Source organism: Dermacentor andersoni, chromosome 1 (genome assembly GCF_023375885.2).
Source record: "Dermacentor andersoni chromosome 1, qqDerAnde1_hic_scaffold, whole genome shotgun sequence".
Taxonomy (NCBI): Eukaryota; Metazoa; Arthropoda; class Arachnida; order Ixodida; family Ixodidae; genus Dermacentor; species Dermacentor andersoni.
In genome coordinates, this window is record NC_092814.1 from 89,244,186 (window position 1) to 89,264,882 (window position 20,697).

At 47.9% G+C, this 20,697-nt stretch overlaps 1 protein-coding gene across 3 annotated transcripts in view; it reads right to left on the minus strand.

Moving 5' to 3' along the window:
- fus (epithelial splicing regulatory protein fusilli) overlaps positions 1 to 20,697 on the minus strand; it is a 139,771-nt gene that overhangs the window by 45,264 nt on the left and 73,810 nt on the right. For all 3 annotated transcript variants that reach the window (XM_050191584.3, XM_050191582.3, XM_050191580.2), the window contains exons 4-6: positions 14,760 to 14,849; positions 13,676 to 13,730; positions 8,001 to 8,111 (exon numbers count right to left, since the gene is read on the minus strand). In XM_050191584.3, the coding sequence (XP_050047541.1) occupies positions 8,001 to 8,111; positions 13,676 to 13,730; positions 14,760 to 14,849 (256 nt within the window). The remainder of the gene's footprint in view (positions 1 to 8,000; positions 8,112 to 13,675; positions 13,731 to 14,759; positions 14,850 to 20,697) is intronic.

Genomic DNA, 20,697 nt, shown 5'->3' on the forward strand with positions numbered 1-20,697 from the left:
CCCGCCATCTTGGGTCATTGAGTAGTCCATGGCCTAATGGATACAGCATCTGGCTGCTGCGCCGAGGGAACAGGGTTCGAAACCAACCTTCCGACCAACTTGGTTCACTGGGTATGCCCAACTCTTCAATGCGCTTTCATGCTTTCACGCTAATTTGGCTTACTGGGTATCTGCCACTGGGTAAGTGCCGCTCCCCAAAAATGCTTTCACGCCAACTTGGGTAACTTAACATGTGTTACTGGGTATGTGCCTCTCTTCGATGAACCTCTCTGACGACAACTCATTAAAAATTTCTCTGCTGCTGGGTGCAGTCGAACCCATGTCAGAGAGAGTGAGAGAGAGAGAGAAATTCAAGGGGCACTCATACGTGGATGAACGCGAAAGCATTGCGACCACCGCGCGATGCCTATTTTCTTTCAGTCTCATGTCTCATAACCGGTGGCGCCACTGACGGAGTCACGTGGCTCGAACGGTACGTCAGCAGAAGCGCTGCGACATCACGTGACCAACGGTGTTCGTCACAAGGTGCGCACAACGCAAGGTCGTGGGTTCGACTCCCACCAAGGTCGAGGGTTGGAGTGCTGTAATTATACTTAATTAACTGTTACTTAATTAGCACCAATGGTCGTGGGTTCGAATGTCCTCATTAAGCCTACCTTAATTAACGCCGAAGGTCGTGGGTTCGAATTCCACCAAAGGTGGAGGGTTCGTACACTTTTCGGACGATCGTGCGCTCACGCCAATGCCCACAACGCTGAATTTTCCACCTTATGAACCATATAATGCTTGCGCATTAATTTATACAAAAGAGTACACGAGCGTAGGTACCTCATCCGCTCTGCAGTGGGTGGTCCCCTCGGTCCAGGAGGGGTATTCTGTAATAGTCCACCTTGTGGACTGTTCATTTCGGCCGCTGCTGGTTGGATGCAGCTGAACGAGCGGCCGAAATGGACAGCCCGCTAAGTGGACTCCTACAGATTAGCTACACAGGAGTCTAGCGGCCTTAGCTGCCCTTCTGGCTCGGTCGACTAGGTTGAGCTGGTCCGTCGAGTCGGAGCTGGACAGCGCTGCCTCCCATTGCTGTGTGGTGGGATGTGTTATGGGTGTGAGCTCTGGTGTGCTTGCGCAAGACCACACCATGTGCTGAAACCTTGCGCATTGATCGCAGTGTGGGCATTTTTATGAATACAGCGCAGGGTGTATTGTGTGGTAGAGACTCAAGTGTGGATATGTGTTTTTTTTTTTTTCAGTTTCCGCCATATTTCAGCTTCCTCTAACGTTAGAGTATTATGAGGCGGTGGTAGTGTTCTTCTTGAAAGGCGATAATGTTGTAAGATACCTACACGCACATCCTACAACACTATGCATACTCAGACAATCGCGTCTGAATACATATTCACACACGCGCCACGCACGAACTTCGTGGTGGCGGCGCTAGCTGGCGTAGCGTGTTCAGTGGCAATCGCTTCTTCATTCAGCTGAATGACGAAGCGATTAGCATGTACGCCTTGACCGAAACGCATCTACGAGATTTGGAGCAGCCGCCTGTTATTGACAAATTTGTATGGGAAGCGTGCAACAAAATGACTGAGTCAATGGAAGGCGGAGGCGTAGGCATGCCAATTAGGCGAGATATGAAGTGGCAAAGGATAAAAAAATACATGTAAGGAGCGTTTATGAATTAGTGGCACATGGCAAGGCAAAAAGACGTGGCTAGGAGTAGCTTACCTATGAACAGGTACTGATAGCAGAGATAAAAATGAGGAATTGATTGACTGCATTAGACGCGATATTAATGAATTCAAGAAATAGGGCCAGGCGATTTTAGTGGAAGGTGTGAACGCGCACATGGATGATTTAGACGGATATACTGATTACAACGGTTCTCTAGTGTTGGATCTGTGTTATGAGCAGAACCTTATAGCAGTTAACAGGGATAGCAATTGCCATGGACAGGTAACGTGGCAATGCGTAAATGGGCAGTCATGTATAGACTACGCCGTAGTCTCAGAAATGGTCTACGAACAACTAGACCAAATGATAATAGACGAACATAGAAAAAATTGCCTGGTTAGCGATCATAGACGTTTAACATTAAAGTTTGAGAGAGATACTAACGCAAAACACGAACCAATAGGGTCAGAATTTCTAAAGATGAATGAAGAGAAAACAACCGAGATCGCAAAGAACACATAGAGAAGAAAGTGTAGGCTTTTCCTACAGCGGTCTGGGAATATAAGGGACTCGTAGACGTTATGCAGTAGGAAATAAGACAGACAGGGTAAAAAAATTGTTGGATCGGAAAGAGGGAACTACGTAAGTGGTGGAAAAAGGAAATAAAGCAAGATATATAGAAGAGCATAAGTACGCGTCTAGGGGTCATCGAGAAGCCAACAAGTCGGGATTACACGAAGAGACGCTCCTTATATGTAATAAATACCAAGAAAAGCAAAGGGTGACGAGTGAGCTCGTGCAAGAGAAAATTAAATGTGAAAGTGAACGTAGGGTATACAACATTCGCAACAGAGACAAAGGCACCCCAACAGGATTCTGGAACCATATAAGAGCACTTGGAGCTCCAACTAAAGCCATAAGGGATGAAGGCGGTAAAATCTACGAAGATGATGCGCTGCTTTACATCACAGACGTTAGTAGGGATAACTTCGGCACAAAAGAAAGCGTAGTTCAGACTCCGAGAGATCCAGCAACAACAGAGAAACCTGAGAGATCAAAATTTAGCATGGAAAGCTTCTTCTTGAAAAAAAAAAAAAAAGCAGAAGAAAATGTCCCTAATAACACGGCAGCAGGACTTGATGAAATCACAATACAGCCAGTCAAAAACCTCGGTCCAAAGAGCAAGGCACTGCTGACTAATGCAATAAAGCAAGTGATTAGAACGATGAAAATTCCAGTTGGGTGGCGTGAAAGCAAGACGAACCTCATCTACAAATACAAAGGTGATAAAGAGAAGACGAGCTCGTACATCACAGTTACAGTAACGACGGTGATATATAGAATGGCAATGCAAGCTATAAAATTTGAACTTTCGAAATGGGTGGAGATAAATTATATACTGGGGGAACTGCATAATGGGTTCAGGGCAAGCAGACGCTTAGAGGATATGTTTGTACTAACTCAGTGCACAGATATTTCAGTAGTCAGAATACCTTTATCGATAGCATGACTAGATATTAAAGGAGGCTATGACAACGCTGACAGGGAATTGTTATGGGATATTCCTAAGCATGAAGGCATAGAGGACGATTTCGTGGTCCTGTTGAGGGAGATATATAGAGACAACCGGGCACAAGTTGTACGGGAAGCTCATAAGGTAATGAAGTGGTGGGAATTCACCAAGGACTGAAGCAAGGATGTCCTCTGTCTCCATTCTTGTGCACGCTTTATGTTAATGGCATAAAAAGACGATTGGAAAACAGCGAATTAGGGTTTGATTTATCCTACGTGCCTAATGGACAAATGCTCCAACAGAAGCTCCCTGAACTGATGTATGCGGACGCCGTACGACATCGAGCTACTAGCGGACAATAAACGAGATTTACAGACACCTGCGAATATGTGTGGCAACGCCGCGACAAATCTAGGCCTCAAGTTTAGCACAGAAAAATCGGGAATTGTGATCTTTAATGAAGAGACGAGTAATTACGTGGTGTCACCTTCACCTCTCAAACGCTCTCTTTTCAACATAAGGCCTTGTCCTCACTCTCTTCTGGACGCTTTATTTCCTCATCGGGCGCTTTATTTCGTCATTCCCTTAGACGGCTGCTATTGGCCGATAGCTGACATCAAGCTGCGGTCGGCTACATGGAGTATAGATACCGCGGCTGGCTACCGCAGTTTCTGGGCATACCGCAGTTCACTGGCTAAGCGCACTGCGGTTTGCTGACGACAACCGTGTTTGGCTTATGTTTAGCGCGTCGTGGGCATCAAAGGCGGAAGTCGTGGCGTCTACGTTAACATCCAAAATGAAATTTGAACAGCGCGCCACGGTGAGATTTAGAAGGCGGGCGTTGTGGGCACGCCCAACTGCGCCGCAGCTTTCGCAGTGCAAGGCACCGTAGAAGGAACGGGAGCACAGCGGATGCCGTATTTTATCGCCAATAACTCCGCTTCTGCTGGACGCATTGAAGTACATACTTTTCGCGGCAAAGTATTTCTGAAATAGCCTATTTTCACTTCTTATGCCCTTCTCCACTTCGATTAAAAGTGGTTTAGGGATACCTTTAAGTATGAAGTAGTGCGTGGAATCTGGAAATGAGTAATGGTGTCAGCGCTAATGTTCGCAAATGGCATTCTATACTTAAAATCTGATATCTTGTCGGGGTTGGAAGTGAACCAAAGATCGGTAGGCCAGTCGACTTTGGGAGCCCACGGTAAAACCACAAATGAGGCAGTGTAGGGTGACATGAGTTGGGCCTCTTTTGAAGCCAGAGATGCAGAGAGCAAAATTAGTTTTGAAGAAAGACTCAGGAACATGGATGAAAATAAATGGGCGGCTATAGTGCAAAAAGTATGTGTGCCTGAAAAGCGCGGACACAGAATAGAGGAAAAGGTCAAGAAAGTTGGCTACCAAGTACAGGGTAATTGAAACTATAAATAGACAGCCAAGAGTCATCATAAAGAAAGTGGGAGAAACAGAGACAGTGAATTGGATGCAAAGAATGGAAACAAAAAGGACCATGGAGATTTAGAAGAATGAGAAGAAAGAAATTAGAAGGGAGAATCTGTACGATAACACAAAGGACAGTGCCTTGCTATTTGGGGCTCGAGCCGGTTGCCTAAGGACAACAAGATGCCGGAGCAAATACTCGGAACTAGATCATGCATGTGTACGCTGCAGCAACAAATCCGAGACCATTGAGCACATCCTAATAGAATGCGAAAGGATTTCACCCAGTGAGAACAGTAAGTAACGTACACCTTCCAGAAGTGCTTGGGTTTAAAGTGAACGGAAGTGTCAACTGCTCACCGGTCGAGATCAGCAAGATATGTTTAGAGTATTGGTGAAAAGAAAAGCAGGGAAGACATTGATACGACCGGATCTCTTACAGTCATAGCTAGCGGTACAAGATAGATCTTGAAGAAAAAAAGAAAAAGATTAAGGAGATGTATACAAAAATGTCAGATAAAAAACATGTATAGCATACCTGATTAAACCAAGCAGGCTCGGTGACTATGTGTCACCGCCACGTTTCAAAGGGGATGCCACTGAATCATCATCACCATCAAGTGCGAGAGAGTAAACACGCCTGATACATATAAGGCGTCTCAGCGGCGGCAATATGGTGCGTCGCTACATAGCTTCAATGCTAATCGCATTAGTGTCAGCATTCAACGTAAGATGGGTTCTGCAGAATTTTTTTTTTTTTTTTTTTGCATTGCCCTTAATGCTTATAGTACAGTCGCATTGACAACCCACGTAGAGAATTTCCGCGGCAGAAATTAAAGCCACAAGTGGGCGGTTGTAAGCAAGGGCAGACGGATGGATGCCCCAGAAAGATGATATTCACGAGTTCTGGCGACATATTGCACACGAGCACGAAGGATTTCCTGCGTTTGTAGAACTAGCAGAGGCACGCACATACTCTACGTGCCTCGACATTTTTAGGGAGGCCATAACAATCGAATTGCTTTCGCTGGAAGTGTTTCAAAGGTGACATTTGTTCGGCAGGTGCTGTGCAAGGTTGGCATAAAGGAAACCACGCGGGAGTGTGGCATTTATACCACTCGCTGTCAGTGGCGAGTTAAAACTGGGAAAGTATGCACATGTGCGAGTTCCTAGAGTAGCCGCATGCGCGAACTGCGTGCGTGGCATGTGATGTGGGAGGCTTTTGGCACGGCGCATACAAATACGTATTGCGAGCTGCAAGATTGAGTTCGCGATTCCCACCACTGCGAGACATGATTGGTGCCACGCAGTAAAGGAAAATAGAGAAATCATCAGAGTTTTGCGCCTCGTTCATATTCTCAGCTTGACCGCGGCAATGCATACATAGGCCTCCGCCATGAAGCGCCACACGGCGCCGCCACGTGCTCAGCCACCGTCACGACGAGCACCTGGCTCGGTGCGGGGAAGGAGAAGCTGTCAGAGCAAACGTATCGTTTCAGAAATTGTGTATTCAGCTGTTTCATTTGACGCGCGCGTCTACTTCCCGGGGTATAGCTGAATCGCTGCGTATACGTCGTTTCTGTGCGCTGATGAAGGAAAGTGCGCTTGCGAATGACGCATTGCTCTTTTGTCGCCCAGTTGTGTTATTGTTCTGATAAGCGCGTTTTTTTTCTTTTAATAAAGAAATAGGGGGAAAAGGCGCGAGTCTTGGAAATATTGCTTCTTATTTCAGTAATCAATATAAGCAGCCGTCGGTGCCAACGCGTATATACGCATGTATGTACGTATAGGCAGGCGCCAGACAGTATATATATATTTATACTTGCACTAAATAGTAGGGCTTAATGTCCTAACTCTACCCACCTATGGACAACGTAGACGATGTAGCGGAGGGTTCAGGGTTAAAGGCTGAAGCCCATGAGCGCGATATTGTGCGCGACAGCGACGAGGGACGGCTTCGAGCGACGGATCGGGCCGTCGCTTGAACAGATCGCTGGGTCTTGTCGCGCGATCGCTCGGTTCTGCAAATCTAGAATTTGTCGCTCGTCGCCCGGAAGTGCCATGAGCGACTAGCTAATAGTGCGAAGCCGGAACTGGATGTACATAACTCAAGTACTTCCGACTGTCGCACGGAACGAGCAAACGATTGAATTTTTATACGTGCAAAGATAAGAACCTACTGGAAGACCTTCAGAAATATTTTATGCTGCTTTTTACAGTAAAACACATCAACTTAAGTTAATAAAGCACGCGTCACGCTAGTTTCGGCGCCTATATTGCTGCCCTCATACTGGCAACACTGGGATGACGTCGCTCGAAGTCGTCGCTCGCATGGGGTAAGACTTGTAGGCGACGAGCGAACGCGACAGCCATCTCCATCGCGTCGCTTGTCGCTGTCGCGCGCAAGATCGCTTGCATGGGGTTTATACTTAACTTTAGTCGCACGGTTTTTTTTTTGTTGTTGTTGTTGTTGTTGTTAAGACTTACCGAAATCTCAATACACTGGCGTTTGTATAACGCCCCTGCCGCGGTTGGGAAACGAACCCGCTCAGCAGCGTTCTATACATATACTGCTAGTCAAAAAGTCAGAGGCTTACTTTATGTCACAAGTGAATCACAACGGTTTACAGTCAACCGAGCGAAGCTACATGTTATGCTTGCACCTGCAAAAACAAATTATTTTGGAGGTGAAAATTGGGTGTGTTCGGATAAGGAGGGTCACGGGGTGTCACGAATATCTCATCATAATTCTTACGAAATTTTCGCGCTGAGAAACTTGGCGATGTCCTGGCCAAATGACTGCCGCAGTAGGCCCCCGCGGCCCTCACCACTGTGCTGCTGTCCACCACGTCGGTGTGCTAACTGGTTTGTTTCGCGCGTTTCAATGCAACGGAGCGACTTGGACTTTATTAGAGATGATTGTTGCCAGATATAAGGCGTTTCCCCATCAGTATCTCGGTGTTTCTCGCCGAACATTCCAAAGGTGATGTAACTTTCGGCCGTACATATCGTGAACCGCTCGTGATCCCGGGATACGTAAGTCGCAAGCTAAAATCTCTATAGGCACCTTGCACTGGCTAGGGTGCGCTACGACATTTTCATCTATCATGCCTGCGTCGCTGACACCAGCCGCTAGGTATGCTAAGAAACTGACATGTCATACCAAACAAACAACTAGCCACGCTTCAATCGCTCGTCTGAGTGTTACGCACAGAGTTTTGCCGTGTTCCTTGCAAGGTCCCGATTGTTCGCGCTTTTGGGCCCGTATTCACAAAAAGCTCTCGCGCTAGAATCGTTAGCAAGAGCGAATTCCAGTCAATCTTGATGCTCGGCACACACGAATGCGTGTCTCAGGCTGCCCGTTAATGCTCACTTGACAATGTTGAGCCCGCTGAAGAACTTGGCGATGTCCTGGTCAGATGACTGCCACGGTAGACCCCTCGCCCTCACCACCGTGTTGCTGTCCACCACGTCGGTTTTGCTGCTACTTGTGCGTAGAAAAGGAGAGAGAGAGAGACAGACGAAGAAGCACCGTTAGAGACGCTCTTCGATGCCACCTCGGTAAATGATTAATATGACAAACAATGCGTATACGCCAACATCTGTAAGGTTGGACTACAGCAAGGTGGAAAGTTGGGGGCTAGTCGGAAGGGGATGCACACTTGAAATCGTCACGGAAAACGATGGCACAGGATGAGTGCAGGAGCTGCTTGCATTTCGAGGGTGTAGGTTACCTTGCGCTGGCCTTGGTGTCTGAGAAACTGCTCAAGCAGATTAAATGCCGTCCTACGAATGAAACTGAACTATTTAACACCAAGAGAAAACTGTGCAAGAAAACATCCGACGATGAGCGTCAGTGTAAACGAATAGCCGAACGCTTCCATAGAAAGGACATCCCGACGTTTGGGCACATCGCTCCGGCTCGCTCGGTCGCCTTCCATGTTGCTACTCGTTGTGAGGCCCGATGTGGCAGCACCGGAGACGACCGAGCGAGTTGGTGCGAGTGTCGCAATGTCGCAATATCCCGCTCCCGAAGACCACCGTCCGCGTCGCAACGTCACGACAGCGTCGCGACTCCTGGAAAATAAAACCAAACCTGGCTGTACAGAAGCTATCGTACGTATACTAGAATTATTTAAAATGCTTTGAGGCTTTCCAATATTCTTTCTTTTTTTAGGGTTTAGATGTCCATTTAACGCAAAAAAAGAATCTGAAAAGTAGAAAATATTGGCTCTTATAACTCGGATACAAGGCTATTTGCAAGATATATTTACACTGTAGTCCAAACGCAACCCAACCATGATGACGATGGGCAAACAATCAGCACTTTATATCTAATATGCGCAACAATATCGCGTCAGAACTTTAAACCAGAGAATTTCCTACAATAAATACTAGATGGAACTCTGGCGCTAGCGTCTACGGGAGCTGCAATGGGAGCGGTTGACCTAGCATGAGAATTATGAGAAGTACATGGATTTGCCTTAAACTTCGTCCTTCTGGCTGCAAACGGCTCGGTGACTTTGCAAACTCGTCATTTTCAACAAAACACTGCGTAGTGAATAATTATGTAAATATTATTAACAGTGTCCGACGGCAGGATTCGAGCACAGGACCTCTAGCATAGAGGCCTGATATTGAAACCATTACGCCACGGACGCAGGCATCGACAAGCGATGTGAAACGCCCTTATGAATTTATCGCGGGCATACCAGAGACGCGTTTCGATTTGGCCACCTTTACACGCTCAATCGTTGCAATTAGGAGCGATTGTGCGTGTTCGCACCGCCTTCTGCACATCAAAGAGTATAGATTGCTCTGAAATTTACGACAATGAAGGCATATAAAGCGCAATAAACAAAGCCACAAGAACGTCTGAATCCACGAGCACGAAGATCAGACAAATCCATGTACTTGCCATCATTCCCATAGTGGGTCAACGACTGCAGCGCCAGAGTTCCCTCTAGTATACTGTAGTAAACTCTGCTTTAAACGTTATTGGTTCGAATGTTCGCGTATACGATATCTGTGCCGCCCTATTTCGAAGAACCCATGCAGGACGCGTAGTGATCGAACCATTCGTATAAGGCTGCTCTCGTAATTATAAGGTCAGATACGTAGGAACAGGCCTTCGAGCGACGGCCGTCTTCTCGAGCTTTGTACTGCGCTACATGCGGCTTTGTGAAGAACTACAGCGAACCGCGGTAGGTCCTGCGGCCTTCACCTAACGGGATATACGGGAACTCCATCTATGCTATCACGAGGGGCGTTCGCAAGCGTTGTGACGACGCACACAGGAGATTCGATAATCATCATCATCATCACCATCATCATCACCATCGTCATCATCATAGTTCTAATTTATTCATGGCAAGGACAAAGGGATGCTAGTTTGGACACCGGCAAACTCCGCCATACGGTCGAATTCGCCACCTTGTCAGCTGCGATTGGTCCGCAGGGCGGGTACGCCTCCTCTGACTGGCGCAAAACGACAACACGGCGAAATTCGAAAATGTCCAGAATGGCACCCAATTGCCCAGCGATATCCAGTCGCACCAGTCCTACGTCAACCAACTTCATCCTATGCTTGTGACTTTCCTAATCTCATCAATGCAGCGTGCGTAAGCATCCACTGACTGCGTTTTCCTTCCCTTGCAACTTATTTTGTTTCTCTAATGCGCGACCATTTATCTGCTGTACGCCTACGCTCTTCCACTGAAAAAGGTTTTCTGTTTAGGTTACTCACCAGACCATAGGCTACACTGGAAGCATAGCGCGCAAAGGACGATCCACAAAGACTAGACAGGACAAGCGCTTGTCCTGTCTTTGTGGATCGTCCTTTGCGCGCTATGCTTCCAGTGTAACTATGTTTCACCAACCAGCCCAAGCCTACACTCTTCTGAAGACCATAGGCTGACTGCACGAGGCATTTTATACGGGGGTAAATTTATTACAGGTAGGGAACGTTGCACAAGTGGTATTCAGTTGCCGTAAAGCGAGTTGTCAAGCGACGAAGGAGCTACGCTTTTACCAAGCTTAATTTACTTTTGTCTCTGGACAATAACTTGCGTGCTAGAAATTGAGAGGAGGCTATACGCACACAGCCTGCCCGCGGGCAAACACGCCTGCGCTCAAGCGGCCCCAGTAATGCGGTTTGTCCCATAAAGTCGGTGCAGGCGCCGATAATCCTATCGGGGCCTTTAGATTATTATTCATCTCCTAGCGCGCTTCGTCGACGCTAACGTTCGGAAGATCTTATAGCGCGTCCAGGATAAGTACGCTCAGTTTACCCTGTAGATGCATCTATACTTCTGAGTGCGGCGCAAGATGCACGTATAAATTAAAGGAAAGAAAGAATCTGGCGTACCAAGGGCAAGTTGTTACAGCCTAGACATGCCTGCCTATCTTGTGGGAGTAACTCGGATTCAACGGCTCTTTTTGTTGCGCACAAGCTCGCAGCAGTTTCGTTGCGTATTGTTCAGCTGGCACAGTGTGTCCGCATGCACGCGCGTGCACAATGGGCTTTACCGCAGTGGACATCGATCAGCGCATATACTGACTGCTTATCTTTGTAGATGTTGTTCTCCGAAATGCGCAGTACAGTGTGTCAAGGTGCACTGCTCCGCGATAAAAAACAAAAGGATTAAATTTCTGTCCCCTCAAGCGAAGGTGAACAGATATCTTTTTTGTATTGTTGTTGTTGTTTTGCGCACGCAGCTCGCTTAGAGAAACAGATATTTGATCCCCTATTCAGCAAGATCTACTTCTATGTGTGTTACTGTGGTCAGTAGGCTTTGAACTATTACAAAAAATAACTTCCCGCTAGTACTTGACATGTTTTTTTTTTTTTTTTTTTTTTTAACGCCCGCTACGCATTTTTCGAACGACAAACTACCGCGCGGATAACGACGCTACTTGCAGTGCGACCACAATCAAGCCGCTTTTTTTTAAGAAGTCAGCAATAGATCGTAAATACCCAGATGTCGCAGTTAAGATTAAAAAAAAACACTATGGCTCACGACATTGTTACAAAATTACTAGAGTGAATCGCACACCTGAGCCGCGGCATAGTACAACGACTTCTGTTGCAATTTCTCTGGATTCACCAGTGGGTGTGTCTCTCCTGATGTTGGAGCCTGTACATATATAATTTGCCCCTAAACTTCAGTGATGTTTTCTTGAAACTCACGCGCTTCTCAAGCCCAGTAAAATATTTGATAATGCGACTTGGTCGTATATGGCCAGCTGTGAGCGACGGCACTGGTATAATTAATTGATACCGGGCACATTAATTGCTGATCATAATTCTTTGTTCTGTCGGAGTGGCTCAGCAGCCTGGAAAGAAACTTTAGTGCGATTATACTGAAAGAAAAAAAAGCCCTGCAAACGAACAAATGTACTGCCATGCAAGACTATCCTGTAATACGATTGTTATTGATCATACAAACTAGTTATTCCTAAACGACAAGTTTTTCCATCATCAAGTGGCTGCATTTCATAATAAATCTTGCATGAGATCGCATCTTGCATCGCAGAATGTATGTTCGTTAGGCTTGAAACCTGTCTTTAGCCCCCTTGTAGCTGCAAGGACAGATTTCAACAAAAGCGAACACTCTAAAAGATGTAAGGACACACTTCCAATAGGGTGCACATAAACACACAGCACATGGGGCGAATACCGTGCACATAAACAGCCTGCATATAGGGCGATTAAAGGGTGCAAGAGCGGGTATAGACATGAAAACACTCATTCATAACCTTTACGAGTGTTAATCATTTTATTGCGTAGCTATCGTCTCCCACGCATCCTCTTATTATGGGGTGTTATGAGTATACATGGGTGCTCAATAGATGCAATGCATGGTGTAAAACACAAAAAAATGCCCTTTCACCCTTAAGGGTGAAATCTTTTTTTTTTCTTGCGTACTGCGTATCAAAGGTTAAAAAATGATAACGCCTCCCTCCGGCTGTGAAAAGAAAAAAAAAAGAGATTGCTTTGAAGGACAAGTTTCAGTGTTCTTAGAATTTCGTTACGCTAGAACTGTTCTCAAAAGCACATGTCAGCCAAGCTTGATCTTGGACCAACCTGCCAATAACAAACGGCTTTTACGAACAAAAAGCTTTGTGAAGTCGGCTCTAAGACGCGCATTCACGAAACTTTTCTGACTTAGGTACCGTCCACAATTGGTCATTGCCGCGGTGAGAACGTTATGACGCCGATGGCCATAATGAGTGGTGGCCGCCCGAGCACGCGCCGACCGAGAAACTTCCTAAGATGACCAAGCTTTTATGGATACAGACCCTAATCATTTTAGCTTGCAAGCATGTGACTTCACCCGGAACGGCGTTAAGGAGACGGCTCGGTTTTTGCTGTACTATGCGACGAGATAGTGATGACGTCAAAGCACTTCATGGGCTGAATCCTGTTAACACACACACACACACCATAAGAAGGCAACAAAGACATCATAAGGGAAATACTAATTGAATTAAAGAAATGATAAATTGATGAAAGTGAAAGTGAATGAAAAAAAAAAGAAACAACTGGCCGCAGATGGAATACGAACATACGTCTTCGCATTACGCGTGCGATACTCTTACCAAGTAAGCTACCGTGGCGCCGTTTTCCCATCCATTTTCTGGGGTATTTATGTTTTACTACTAGAAAGGGTGATGGCAGAATGGGCGTTCCACATCCGCCGCCAAGGTTTGTGAGTGGTGGCGCTGGCTAACACTCCCAGGGTTAGTTCTAGTAGTAAAACAAATACCCCAGAAATTGGATGGGAAAACGGCGCCGCAGTAGCTCAAATGGTCAGGACACTGCATACGTAATGCGAAGACGTGGGTTCGTATAGTTGTTTTTGATCCACTTTTATTTCCATCAAGTTATAATTTCTTCAATTCAGTTAGTAAGTACAAGTAACTCTGCCTGTGGTGTGTTTGTTGCCTTCTTATGATATGATTAATAAAAATATGGCCCCTCGGTTTCCTTTCTTCTCGTTAATATATGTAAACTGTGCACTCTCACCTGCGCGCAACGGTACTTACCAAATTCCAGATTCTAGCCTCTGAGATATTTCTTCCGGATTTGTAAACTTGTGCCCTGGAGAAAAAAAAAGATAGAGTACATAACGAATTGAGATGGAACGATAAGACAGGGTATAATGATAGCAAAGACAGGGCATAACTTTTACTGTGCCGGAGTAGCACTGGATCAGGGTTCGCATTTGCAAAGTTGTTCTTAAGAAGGCTTTATCGTTCTTCGCCCACCTTCACTAATTCACGATTGGCCGAAGCTTTTTTTTTCTTTTTCTTGGAGGCGCTCTGGCGAGTGATTTGCTTTTTAAATACGGGCTTAGTGTCATATATCGTCTGGGTGGCGATGCCAGCTGGTCTGGGTCACCTCATCACCGTCACTTCAGCATCACCCGTTATAATTAGGATGTTATAAAAATGAAAGGCATTTTCAGATCGTAGAAAACATTTGAAAAGATGCACTCACACTTGTTTCACGGAAAAAAGAAGGTTGCTTATAACAGGACAAAATGAAAACTTTAAAGTTTGCTTCCAAAACAGACATCCGTTAAGCTTTTGCGAGGTCACTGATTTCACGTTACTTTCGCGTACTCCTTTTTGGGCGAGAAAGGTCACCAAAAAGTTGCCGTGTACATTCCCCGCTTATTTCTGATTGAGATGCAATCGTTTCATTATCAGTAAACTGTTTGTTAGGCTCTAGCAACCGCTTAGAAAGTCACCGACGTCACGGGCAAATTGTGCAGGAATGTGGATGCGGTGGCGCCACCTGTCTCTTTGGCGCCACACGCTAAACCTCTGGTGCCGTTAAGAACGACACATTAGAAATTGCAGAAGCTTTAACTAATAATGTAGATTGGTTTATTATTACTTTTTGATGTGATTTTAATTAACCCGACTAATAGGAAAACTCGTACTAAACTTGCTAGAGCTTAATTCATTCTCCTCTGTTTTTCTTTTACCGTTCGTTGGTGTGCACGTATGTTGCACGGACCGGCACCCAATGTGTGAATGCTTTGCTACTGACACGACGGCGCTATCTCTGGCTCCTCGTTTGAAGCAATGCCATTAGCTTAGTTATAAATAACCAAGAACTTACCGTCCATGTTAAGCCTTAAGATAATCTTGGCCATGTCTTGTACATGACGAGTAATTACTTCCGCCGATGCATCGGGCTCCATAGAAAGGTCTATGAGTTCGGGTCAAGCATAAACACAAACAGCATCCATTGTTTGCAACAAACAAACAAACAAACAAACAAACAAACAAACAACACAATATTAGAAAAATGCTTTTCAGTGCATCAGACACTTGCCAAGACAGATAGAGAGAGAGAATTTACGAACAGTGAATCCTATACGACTATAGGCTATATATGAAGATCATCTGAAAGGAACATAAAAGGCAAATTACTGACAAAAAGAAATAAGCGGTCCACAGACTCTTAAAATTTTATCACCTGAGATAGTTCTAGAAAGATTGCATTTGGAGGCTTCCGTCTATCGATGATCTGCCACCAAAGATTCCCATTGAATGAACCTCACATTTTCCCATTTTCCTGCACAATGTGAGACACCTTCTGCGAGAATCCAACGAAGCTTTCACTAAACTCAGTTTATTTTGACTGTTTTTATGCGAGCAGTACTCCAAGGCAACTTTTATGAACGTGTAAGTCTTATAAAAAATTATAGCCTGTCACGCACACTGTAGGCGTGGCGGAGATCTCTTACCACGGCTTAATTGATTTGCAGCAGACGCAAACTGTGAAGGGCCACTGCTTCCTTTGATTTCGCTGCGTCCACGTGGCCAATAAAAACGCTTCAAATTAACTTCGTGCCGTTTCGGGGATCTCACGTTGTCGCCTCCCCCTCTCATAATCTGACGAATGGCTTCGTGTTCTTTTGCCGTCGCCTTTCTTCAAACTATGAACCTCCAGAGACCGAGCGACTTATAAGCGAACGGTACGTTGCTTGGACGGCCTGACAACCCGACGTTTCCGCTCTGATTCGGCCTGGCGACGCTGTCTACCCGTCGTAGCACGTAGAGTTACCGTTGTCAGGAACGGCCTGCAGAGGTGCCGACATACAGTTTTCTCAGCCAGCTGCAGCTGCAAGCGTGGCGAGCGTCGCCGAAGAGACTGGTGGAAGCCTTCACCACCTGCCGCGGTGACTCGTTTCGTAGGGACGACGATGTGCCGCGTCAACACGCCCTCGGCGCCGCTATGACTAAACGCGATTGGCGGACCAACTATTGTTAGTGAAATCGCCAACGCCTTCACGGTTCGACTGAAGCAGGGGGAGTTCCTGGAAGGAGATGCTTTGCGGTGCCTTCTCATGAGCCTTTGAAGACGCCTGACAATGGACAGCCGCGGCGGCCGCTGTACGAGGTCAGCTCGGGGATTAAGAAGCGCCTGCTCGGGTCAAGCACCGTCACCACGAGAACCCACTCTCCTCGGCGTGGTCAGTAAAAACTGTGCGGAATTGTGTGTAACCCTCCTCCAAAAAGGCGGTTCGACTACGATGACGTTGGACGCTACGAATTGGAGGTGAACTGCTGTTTTCCCTCACCTAGGGATCTAGGGAGGACAGAGTGTTTATAAGCAGCTGTTGTGCGGCTGCTGAGTGTGCTTTCTCTCGCAGTCATGCTAGACTGATGAACTGCAACGTACTTATGTAAATAAACTCATATTCCTCGTTCTCGATGAGAAGCAGTCCTTCCCTTCAACGACGTCCTCAGAGTGGATAAGTTGGACGACAGCATGAGCCAGCTACCATCTATTTCATGCCCGACTCCAAACTTTACACCGTATGGCGAGAATAAGCAGTACATCTAGTAGCAGCGGCCGCCTCTTCTTCGGACATGACTGCTTTCTTGTGAGGGTGACGCATTCGCAGCGCGACCGGCGCAACCAAGCGAGCGAAGAGAGTGATACCGCGCTGTCACCTGACGCTGACATAGTCGCCTGCGACCGCATCTTCTCTCCGGCGCCGCGCTTCTCCTTCTCCCTCAAGCCTTGACCTATTTCCCTGATCGCACACGCTTCCCTCTCTCCCAACTGTTATCGATGATAACCCACAACGGCGAGCGCGCTTGAATGATCCTTATAATGCTATCGCATTAAAATGTAAAGCTCGGGGAGTGGCAAGTCCCATTCGGGGGTTCTCCTGCCATTGGTTATTATTTCTGGAGTTTTACTTGTCAAAACCACGATATGACTATAAGGCACGCCATAGTGGGAGCTCCATTTTTCACACCCTGGTGTTTTTAGAGCGCAGCCCTTAGGCGCCCGTTCCTGCGGCGAGAGTCGGCGTCGTACCTCGTAACCGAACGATCGAGCACAGCGAAGGATGAAAGCGAACGCGCGGAGCGCATCGGGAGATGAAATACCGCCATAACGAGGAGAGCGCAAGGAGGAAAGTTGAGGAGACGGGTGAACCATGAGGCGGAAAGCGGAGGAGGAGGTTATGGCGAAAGCGAGAGAAAAAAAGCGTAGTGTCGCGCAAGACGAGATGTGCGGCGACGATGGTTACGAGATGCCACTAGAGTAGCGCGCGTCGTATGGAAACAAAGCACTGCATGAGCGGAGGTCTGTCTGCGGCGGCTGCTGTGAATCGCGCCCTCGCGTCACCCACGCGCCTCTTTTCGCGGTCTCCCGATTAGCGAGGCAGTCGCGCCACTCTTCGCTCCGTTCGCAACGTGCCCCACGAGACAGAATTTCCGCGCCAGCCAATATATCTCATAATGAAAACACATATAGAGCTGCGCTCAAATTTCGCATTAGGGAGTATCGTAATCGTCGGTGAAATTTTGAACGTGCACCCAATGCAGGGTGCACGAGCGTTTTTGCATTTCACCCCCCATCGAAGTGCTGCCGCCGCGAAGGGGAATCGAACCCGCAGCGCAACTCCATAGCCGCTAAGCCATCGCGACGGGTCTTCCTGCCATTGGTAGGCTCTGCTATTGCACTCGCTCCGTCGTAGTATCTGTGAGTCATGACTTGTGTAAGTGAACCATCAGTACGTTTGTGACACTTGCTGGACGTTCCCAAGTTACGGGAGTACTACCGCGAGACAGCCGAGGTTCCAACCAAAGTAGGGATATGTGCGCACTAAAGTGTGAATGCCTAAGCACTTGTAGCGTTTCCACGCGACTCAACCTGACGCCGAGTGTTGCAGCGCTACCGCACAGCTGATGAGCTGGATGTCAGGCAGCTGCCTGTGCCTTTATTTTTTTCACTTTGCAAGGAGCGGCAAGCATTCGTATATGCTGCGTGCCCCCTAATAGCTATATAGACTACGCATAGCAGTAGGCGACACCCCTGCAGTGAAGGGACGGCAAGGTAGAGCGGCGGCTACCAGCGTCAGCCGGACGCTGGTCCGGCTGACGCTGGCCTGGCGTCTCTAGCGGACCACGCGCTACCTGAATCTCATTCAAGAAGAAATGCTTTTTTTTTCTTTTAAGAAGAAAAACGGGCCCCTTAATATCAACGCTTCTCATTTATGGGTGAAGAGAAAACAGCGATAAGGATGAAGAAAAGGTTTCGATAAGGACGTGAAATACTATGAGCCTCAGCCAACAAAAGAATTATTAGGAATATTGAGAATTTCCAATATTTCTTCAGTCATGTCAAAAAGGGAATTATCACAGGAGGGTGGAAAATCACACCTGGACTCGCCGTGATGCATGCTCAGAAGGCAAACCAAGAAGGGAAAGAAAGAGCTCGTTTTATTCCACTGAGCAGAGAGGCCCTCATCAAAGAATGATGGCGCGCGCTCCTTCTTTCCAAATAATATATTAAAAAGAAAAATGTTTGCCTGCTCCATAACGTGTCAAGTGCTAAATGTGTCTCGCGCCGTTGCCACAAGTTGACCGTGTGGCAGCTACTTTGCCTTCTGGCCCACAGGCGTGCGCAGGGCGCTTCATTGGGGGGTCAAAAGGTATACTGCAACCTCTACCAATAGAAAACAGACAAACGCGGAAAAAATGAGGCAGATGCTCCTTCGCCGCGTCCTGCACAGCCGAACCCCTTTTCTCACGAATCGAGCCAAGCCTCGGAGTGATGTACTGTACTCCGGTCGTGGTATTGCTCCACATGTCTGCACTTGCGCCCAAGCTGGGTCCCTATGTGCATGTACGCGCGCCCCGTACGATGTGCAGCGCTGCTCTTATATCCGCAGGCCACGGGCGGCCAGGCAGCGTTCTGGCATTAGGCACAACGTCATTGATGCTATGCGCCCACGCCACGCGCCAGTCGCGTCGGGGCCGTCCACATGGCGCCACGACTTGGCGTAGGACACGACGGCGGGGCAAGGCGTGCGCGTCTCGTCCCCAGGCGCGAGACGGGCTCCGAAGGAAGCGGAACTGCCGCCGGGAGCGCGTCACGTAGCCCGCCGAGCAAGTCCACGCCGGGTTCCGGCCATTCCGGTTTCTTCCTGGCACCCTTTCCTCGTGGGCCGTTCCACAGGCGAGCCAATCCAAGGGCAATTTCGCCGGCGGCGGCACCCGTCACGCCAAGCAGGAGGAAGCCGGGCTCAGGAGCAATGACCTTATTCTCGCACGCACCGATAGCAGGATCAACTGGCCAATCGGGCGGCCTACGGGCGCCAGAGGAGTGCGTGCCTCCCTTTTATTTTTTTTTATTTTTACCGCTGCCGCCAGCACCACGAGCGCACACCCCGCTCACCGTGCGCGGCCGCCCTCGGTCTCGTCGTCCAGCAGGCCGCTCCCTCTGCACTGCGCTTCCTGCAGGCGCGGGGCGAGCGTAAAACAAAGGTAGCGCGACACCGCTCTTTCACAATCGATCTCTAATAGCTTAGCCATAACGGGGGCAGCATGACCACGCACGCCGCCGGGCCGGTTAAGGACCTCGTTAACTTCGGGGAGCGGGAAAAGAACGTTCTGCTGTTGGGTTCTGCACAGCAGCTAAACACACCGGCGGCTTTTCCATGACACCTGTTCTCGAGTCGTTTAATGTAGGAAGTCGCCGAACGATTACGGCGAAATGCCTGTTCCTGTGTTATTTCGAAGCAGTGTGGCCGGCTTTTCAAGTTTTACAGAAGCGTGGACCACCAATTGAGAGACTCTAGGAGGCCTTATTGAGCCCTCATTAGTTGTCTCGCAATTTGTGGCAAGTGTCGCGTCATTTCCCGAAACGTGGCGACGAGGGTGAGCGCGTGCTACAGGTGTCGGCCCCCTGCCCGCTCGGAACGTGTGGACTCACTCGTGCACTTCCTCGTGGCTCCCTGCGCGACTGTGGTTACCCGCGCAGCAAACCGGTCGTATAGTGCTTTATGCAGCGCCGTGTACATGCAGTGCCTCCCCGCCGCGAGTCCTTGAGAAGTTCTGTCGCAACGGCAGCCGAGTAGTTAACATTGAGCTCGGCGGGTTCGTAGTTTACAGCGACGATGGCTGGTCGCTCATTATAGCAGGCGCTTAGCGACATGAAGAACGACACGAAAAAAGAAAAAGAACCACGATTCTCTCTCCCTTGCTTAGATTGTGTTTCAGTGGCTTTCGGCATCCTGAATTCGGAATGCTTAAAACAGGGTTAAAGCTTCAAAATGTGTCTGTCGGCTCGGTTACGGCTACATGGCCACAGATGTCAACGTTATAGATGTAGCGAAATTTCTGCAAGTGCCTGTGTATACGAGCACAGCTAGCTGCCTGGACGAGGGTGATCAGGAGTAGCCCATGCGTAAATATTTCTTAGATACTCGTGGCGCAGCTGGCGAGTTACGAATATGACACGAATACTCTTCTGCGACACTTTATGCGCGTGCGCTGTCATGCTAAAGCCCTTCAAGCGCTTTTCCATTTCTGGAGATATCGAAGTTCAAACTTCAAGGAGACTGACGTAGCGTGTACGGAGGATTAAGTTTATTTTCTGCGCAGTAAACGTCAGTGTTCGTGACAGTGGCGCCCGCTTGCTGACACAAAGCTGCGACGGTGATGCGCCACTAAGATGGTGCGAGAGAACGCTGTAACGTTGCGCTGTTGCAGGGCGATAAAGACGCTGCGGCAGCGCGGAATGTTAGCAT